Source organism: Elaeis guineensis, chromosome 3 (assembly GCF_000442705.2).
Source record: "Elaeis guineensis isolate ETL-2024a chromosome 3, EG11, whole genome shotgun sequence".
Taxonomy (NCBI): domain Eukaryota; kingdom Viridiplantae; phylum Streptophyta; class Magnoliopsida; order Arecales; family Arecaceae; genus Elaeis; species Elaeis guineensis.
In genome coordinates, this window is record NC_025995.2 from 111,271,119 (window position 1) to 111,278,786 (window position 7,668).

At 37.1% G+C, this 7,668-nt stretch overlaps 1 protein-coding gene across 3 annotated transcripts; it reads right to left on the bottom strand.

The window, feature by feature from the left end:
• Nucleotides 1–5,062: 5,062 nt before the first annotated feature.
• On the bottom strand, nucleotides 5,063–6,611 carry LOC105040919 (ethylene-responsive transcription factor ERF023). 3 transcript variants are annotated; one of them, XM_010917676.3, is made up of 2 exons: nucleotides 6,458–6,611; nucleotides 5,063–5,814 (listed from the first exon to the last, which is right to left on the bottom strand). In XM_010917676.3, the coding sequence occupies exons 1-2, from the start codon at nucleotides 6,528–6,530 to the stop codon at nucleotides 5,201–5,203; spliced, it is 687 nt and encodes a 228-aa protein (XP_010915978.1). In that variant the 5' UTR covers nucleotides 6,531–6,611; the 3' UTR covers nucleotides 5,063–5,200. The 3 variants fall into 3 exon arrangements, with proteins under 3 accessions (XP_010915978.1, XP_010915977.1, XP_073110515.1); XM_010917675.3 differs by having other exon boundaries at nucleotides 5,063–5,817; nucleotides 6,458–6,607; XM_073254414.1 differs by lacking the exon at nucleotides 6,458–6,611 and adding an exon at nucleotides 5,967–6,425.
• Nucleotides 6,612–7,668: the final 1,057 nt, after the last annotated feature.

Here is a 7,668-nt window from a genome sequence, read left to right on the forward strand (position 1 = left end):
GAATGAGGCAAATTAGTAGGAAGAGCTGCAATTTGCTTATGTAACAATGCATCTGAATAGTCTTACAGTATTTGAAATCCCTGTACATAGGTTGCTTTCATCCACATTATCCGAATTCTCATGTCTTGAGCAGTCTGAAAAAGAATTCCTGTGAAAAGAAAGAGAAGCACCATGAGATCTAAGACACTTTGATCCAGTAGGATCAAAGTTAATGCATATCATTAACTTTCTTTTGTGCATATCATTTGACTTAATCGAAGTTAGATTTTTCCATGTATACGCCAAATTTCCCGCACCTCGGTCATGTACCCGAGAACAATCCGCTGCATCCTAATCAAATGGTTCGTGCACTGGGAATACCATCAGATAACTGACCCAAAAGTATAGAGTAACCATTCCAGCACTCACAACAAGGAGTAACTGTGCCGGTTCATAGGTGTCATAAAGCTTCTCAGTCAAGAGACCTCTAATCCAGATTCTGAAAAAGTTCAAAGAAGAATTATATTGTTAGATTATGTCCACAAACTTTTTCATATTGCGACATGCAAAAATATAATATTTAATCATAATTTACTCATAAGATAAAAGCCAGCATACGATTCTAATTTAAAGAATCTTTTGAGAAGGCTGTCACCAACCATTATAGAAATAAAAGTAAAATATTCGTCAATTCTAAGATGATTAAATTGTTTTTCTCAAAAGTACCCCAAGTCTCAATACCTCAAAAAAATGTTCTGGATCGTTATCTAGTTATTACTTATCTTGCATATCCATCCTGGACAAGTTAATCACCCAACGAAAGAAAATGTAATAGAAAAACCAAAGGGAAATCTCTTCATTAAGGCCTAATAAACTGTAAACACTTGAAAACTTGGGGAAAGATAGCAACGAGTAGAGGTCCCTGTCGGTTCTCGTCGGACGAGACTGAAAGAGAAAAAGAGCAAGAAAGAAAGAGGGAAAGTGACAGATAGAGGGAGAGGGGACGACAGAGAGGAGGGAGGGGAGTACGTGACGTCACCGGAGAAGGAAATGAGGTTGATGGAAACTGCCCTCGTCGGTGAGAGACTCATAGAGAGAAAGAGAGGAGGGAAGTCGGAATTCGGCGGGGAAGGCGAGGATGGAGGAGAGCCGTGGGAGGAGCGGGGCTTGGGCCCGCCCTCTTATCACTCCAAAATTAAGGCCGCCCAACAACAATTGACACGCCTCGTCAGGTGGGCCGAGATTTTATCTGTCAGCCCAAATCCGGCTCAAGATTATTGCCAACAAGTATATACATCTAAAATTTTAACTCCTACTGCTTTCTTTATAAACTTATTTGATTAATGGGATCTTTGACATTGAGACTATCCCATTACTAGTGATTTTCCCATGTCATGAAGGCACTCGTATTGATCCAACCCAACCTTCTTGTACTACAAAAATGCTATACCATTATTGTCGCTTGAAAGGGCTTCATGCTACATAGGTTTACCACTTAGAATAGACCGCACACTGGATTAGAGCAGCTTTAGAATTTGTGATACGCAAATGAAACCTTATCATGATGAAAAAGCTATTAGTAGTGCTGATCGAGATAAGTATGTTTCATTATGTAATATATAAGATTATTTTCAAATTGACGATGAAGGTAGCCATCTAATGTAGTTATAATTTGGTTTTCAAATCTGCAAGTGTGAATTTGGTTGATTTTGTTAGTTGAAAAATGATAAAAAAAATATGTCCTGTCCACTCATTTCTTTAACGACCTAATCAACGGTCACAGCCAATGCTCTTTTTTTTTTTTTTTTTTTTTCCAATACAAAATGATAACCAATGCTAAATAGTAAACATTTTTCTTTGATTTCATACTACCAGCTATTATGGAACATGGAGCATTATTTTATTATTATATTTTTTGGTCGAACAAAATAAATAGTTTTTTCAAAAAAACAAATTTTAGGTGATTTTTAAGGTGAGAAATTGTTGGATACTATGAAATATACTATCGTACCATGGTCTTACCAAACAGTTAGAATATTTTGGAAAAACAGAAAAGTTCCATGCGGTAGTATGTATGCATAATGTATACTACCATACAATACTTTTGAACCTTAATTATCAACTGGACCTGATTGAGATGGCTAGTTGTGGGCTTAATCTAGAATATTATTTTGAGCATATGTATACCTATATTTATGGAACTATCTCTTTTGACTTGTGATCAGCCACCATTTCTTTTTCTCGCCCACTTTTGCATCATGATCATCCTCCATCCTTTACGGTGGTAGGACTTAGATATGGCCAATCTATCTTCCACTACCTGACACTGTATACATCTAATCATGCTATATATAAAATTAATAAAAATCATTTCCAAGAACATTTATAAGTGCATAAAATATATTTATATTTTTTTCATGAAATATTGATTTATTTGCATGCCGCACTAGATATAACAAGATAGCCATGCAAGGAAGAGAAGAAATTGCAATTAAATAAAGGAATGCATGCTTACCTACCCTATGAGATCCCGGTGGCAAGCATGACCTATCTTTCGTCTTATTCGTTTGGAATTCTCAAGCTTGACTAGTATTAGGTCCATTTCCATTCAGGTGGATTGAAACCAAAAATTTCTATGGATCTATCTTTCAAACATACTTTACACCTAAGAATAAAAATCTAGTTGGGTCATCATTAGTTATAAGTAGGTCTTAGACAATTATGTGACATTGTGCTTGTGAAAACCCCTATCTAATCCTAATCCTACAAAGTTAAAATTTGACTATACAATGTTGTTTTCATTTATATATGAATGTTGGATGAAGATTCAGCCATTCAACTGAAAGCAGCATAATTATTTAGATTAATGGAGGCTTTAATGGAGGCTTACCAAACAAGAACAAGGATTTTGGGTAGGTTTGAGCTTGTTTGGGTTCCAATCGTACACTCGGATTTGGATTCTCCATAAAGTGCACATGCGGTTTCATACATTTAAAAGAGAAAAAAAAAAAAAAAATGGCTTACTTCTTAAAACAATCATCTACCTCCCTAAATAAATAAATAAATCAGGAACGACGATCCCTGGTTTGATTGCTCCTTTGAAGGGATTGCTTTGATTTGTGCTTTCCAGCAGATCCTTGCAGATGTTCCGGTTGCCTTTTTTTTTTAATATATATATATATATATATATATATATATATATATATATATATATATATATATATATATATATATATTATATATATATATATATATATTATATATATATACTCTAAAATCTCTTCCTTTTAGAGTTCCCCTGGAGAAAGGGCAACGTCACTTGCTTTTGCAAGTTGCAATGTCACGATCTACTCCTCTTTCAGGGGTCACAAGCAAGCACATAGAGACTGTTTTTGTCATAAACCCGGATAGGGAGCAAATAATTCTAGCCAAGTTTTGATCAAACTAGTGGATCAAGTTTATAAAAGATGACAAGAAAATATAAAAGTAATATATTAAATATGAGAAAATTTATTGATAAATTCTCTACCTAAATATTGATCTTAAATCATGTAGATGTACATACTATCTATTTTCTAGTTGTAGTATGAGATATAAAATAAATGATTCATTTAATTTTTAAAAATAAAAAAAAATGTAAATATTGGAGGAAGTATGGACTAGAGAATATCAAAGCTCGTATCCTCCAACTATTTTAAGTAGTGGATTTTTTAAGATATTAAAAATACTAAGATGAATGATATTTTTCTTTTATTTTTAGGAAAGAAAAAAAAATATTTATTTTTTGTGATGCAAAGAATTGAAGGCTAAATTACTTCTAACGCATTTTAAGTGTAATAATCTTCAAAAACAACTTAATTTAAAATTAATAAAATGGATATATTTTAAGAAGTTTAATAAAATACTTTGGTGTTTTAATCGTTTAGAGAATGTAGATCGTACAAGGGATGCATGTATTAAGCACCAATTTACAACGTTCTGAAGGGAGTACTGAAGTCGGCAGCCTTTGCCGTTTGTGATGCGCATCTCACAAAAAAAAATAGGTTTCATCTAAAGGGCCGCATGGAAGGAACCGGGTGGAGAAATTACTAAAACTTAACGGTGCTCGCCGGTTTTGGATTAACGTCCGAAAAAAAAAAATTTGAAGACTGATAAAATATGATCCGATCTATCAATTCAATTCATGTTTGATCCATCATAAACAGATTTAGATTTAAACTAAATAGATTTGAATCATAAATAGATCGACTCGTTTAATCCATTTAATAATTGAGTCGGATTTGAATTTTACATATCTAATCCATTTAATCTGTTTAATCCATTTAATATTCTGACCAGATTGAGTCAGATAACCCATTTAACCTGTTTAATCTGTTTAATTTATTTCTGATCTATTTAATCCGACTTGTTTAACATGTTTAATCCATTTAAGATCCATTTAATCTGTTTAAAACCTATTTAATCTGTTTCTAATCCATTTAATCCGATCTATTTAATCCGTTTAATCTAATTTAACTTATTTAATAAATAAATTAAATGGATCGGATCGGATTATTTATTTAATAAACAGATCGGGTTCAGGCTAGAACTTTTGATCCATTTAATAAACAAATCGGATTTAAGTTGATGATTTTTTGATCTGATCCGTTTATGACCCAACTCATTTATGACTTGATCCGATCCGATTGCCACTCCTAGACAGAACGAGATGCAAACGTTATTATAAGCAATATTCTCGGGATAACTGATTAATTATATATTAAAATTTTTAAAAAACTTCGTGTTGGAATGTAGGGACATGATTAAGAGAACAGTGGACCAGAATTCTTGAAGAAATTATACGTTGAAATTTGCTGATCCATGTCCCTTGGATGGATGTCAAAGTTTGGTTATCTTAACATATCACTAGGCTTGTACTCTCCGGAGATCCACGAAACTCCATGATATGCATGTACACCAATCTATTATATATGAGGTTTATAATTAGCCTAACTAACTGTTGGCTTGGCTAGGTGATTTTGGCCATCTTAAACCATCTCCATGAGCTAGATTTGTGCAGTTCAGCTCCAAGTCGTTCACAACATAGCATCAAATCTCTATACATTGAACTAGAAATGCATCTATCTTGTTTTCTAGGCATTCTCATCTCATATAGGGTCTATCATCCCTTTTCTTGATATAATTACAAGTGTGTGTATATATTTATATATATGACCATCTCCTAGAATAACGATACAGATTGCCCATCCAACGATGCAGCATCGCTAGAACAACCCCACAGATTCCAGGGCCACGTCTCCCCGATTGTTGCAGAGGACTTTGCGGTGCTCTTCAGCGCTGATAACTCGACGCTGGCCCAAAAATCCTCCTCCTCGTTCTTTCCTCGTCGAGGCGATTTTGCCATCACGACCTCCTCCTCCTCCTCCTCTAAAGTCGAAGTCGAAGCCGAGGTGGAAGGCAAGAGGTCAAGCCTGGCGGCAGCGATGGCAGCAGCCTGGATATCCTTTGGGCTGGAGGTGGAGGGTTGGGGGAGGAGGTGGGCTTGGTCGGGGAAGTTGAGAAGGGCCTTGTGGCCCTTGAGGCACTGGGCGGCCACATCGTAAGCCCGGGCCGCCATCTCCGGTGTCGGGAAGGAGCCCAACCATATTCTCGACTTCTTTCTCGGCTCTCTTATCTCCGACACCCACCTCCCCCACCGCCGCTTCCTAATTCCACGGTACACCGGGTGGCGCATGCCTCCACCCGAATTTGGATCGCTTGCTGCTTGCCTTTGCTCCTTCGCCGATGGAACATAATTTGGGGAGGGCTCCTTTACCGACCGCAACTGTTCGCCACCTGCTATATTAAGAGACACACATGTAAGTATGTATTGAGATATTGTAGTTAAGCTTGATCAGCATTCATGGGAAGCAAAGATCAACGGTTTGATCTTTGAGAATTCATAGTTCAAATATCCCATATGCATCGAGCTATTGAGGTACATGTACCGCATGGAGGACATTCGAACTCTGACACTTTGCGTCGAACATGTGTTGCTGGTGATTGCGAGGGTCCGGTAGACATCACTATCACATCATCAACACATGCGTTGCATCCCTGACTCCTCCACATGGAAGGAGTCCCGAGGTTTCAATCTTGGAAGATTTGTTTCCTAATTATCAGATCTAATGCAATCAATACTTCTTTTGTATTAATTAATAGTTTATCCAAAGCTCCAATCCCTTAGGTTGCACAAGAATTCATATGGCAGCACATATTTAAAGCTACTGATAAAATTAAAAAAAGAGAAGTTCATGACCATGGAAAGAAGAGCATATCTTTTCAAACAAGGAAGTTTTGAACCTCTTCGATTCTAATCGAACCATGAAAAAAAAAAGAAGAAAATTCGAAATACATTTTCCCAAACAAATTATGCTCGTGAATCCAAATTGATAAACCAAAGAGGGAAGAAATTAAAAGAAGAAGAAAAGGTAGTCACCATCGCCTTCATAGGTCGCCGAGTCTGTCATCGAAGAAATTAAGCAAGTGGGATTCGATGAGAAAGCGATCATTGGCTCTCGCAGCCGCCGCTGCAGGAAGGGAGAATAGGGGTAATCCAACTGGAGGAATCCTGCTGAAGGCTATAAATAGCTGAAGGGAAGAAGTCTAACCATGTCAACTACCAACCTCCAAGGCAGAGGCCCATAATGAGACCTAACTTGTGGTGCCACGTTAGCAACGGCAAGCAACATTTCTCACCAATCAATGATCGGCAAGTATTCGATGTGGGAGGTGGGCCCATGTATTAGCTTAAACCCACTGGGGCTCGCCCACAAGTGGGCTGGGTTTTCTTTTTCTGAGAGAAGAAGAAAAGAGGGCACCGGTTGGGTGTAGAGGGCACGCAGCTCCTCATAAAGCAGCCAGAGAAGTCGTCATCCACTCCGGGGATCTCGGCAATTTTGGCTCTCTACAGTGGCACGTGGATTCTGAATGGACCTAACACTTGTCTTTTCTGTGATTATGGTGACCGGACAACCACCCTAGGGGGACCAATTTTCTCCCCGCGGCCTTTTACCCCACACCGTGCTTTGCTCGGGGATACGCTTCAAATGACTCTAATTGCCATGGCCCGTCACTGATGGACACCTATCCTCATTGATCTCCGGTGTTGTTGAGTCCTCCTTTGATGGGATAAAATGTGTAGTTGTGCGGTGGTCCATGCCATTATATTCATTAAGATTGTGCGAAATTAACGCCAAATTCGGACGTTCCAATTTTATGGCGGTGACATTCACAAAAATTGCCGTGAATTGAGGGCTGTCTGACCAGTATACTGTCTGCTGAGTAAATGGTAATTTTTGAGTTTGGATTTTAGGTGATGCAATTAAGTGTTTGGATCTTAGTAATTCCTTTACTTTCTATCAAAATGTACTTTATAAAGTTGCCACTCATAAGGTAAATAAAGCATGCATTGCAGTAGTTTGTGAAATGTGAAGATGTGTGGGGTGATGAGTTTTTGGTACTATGTGGAGTTATAAAGAAGGGTGATATTATTGATTTTCGTTTTGCCTATGGATAAAGAGTATAGATCACAATTATTCTAAAAATTACTAAGTATTTTGGTTTTACTAGTTATCTCTTTTATCTAGATTATATTATCTTATTTGAGAATAAACAAAATAGATTAGTTATCCAACGGATTAACAAATT

Excerpts from the sequence above, each read along its gene's own strand:
- LOC105040919 (XM_073254414.1), bottom strand. The coding sequence starts at position 6,090 with ATGTGGAGGAGTCAGGGATGCAACGCATGTGTTGATGATGTGATAGTG. Across the intron at positions 5,815-5,966 it reads GTTCGAATGTCCTCCATGCG|GTGGCGAACAGTTGCGGTCG; the intron begins GTACATGTACCT and ends TTAATATAGCAG.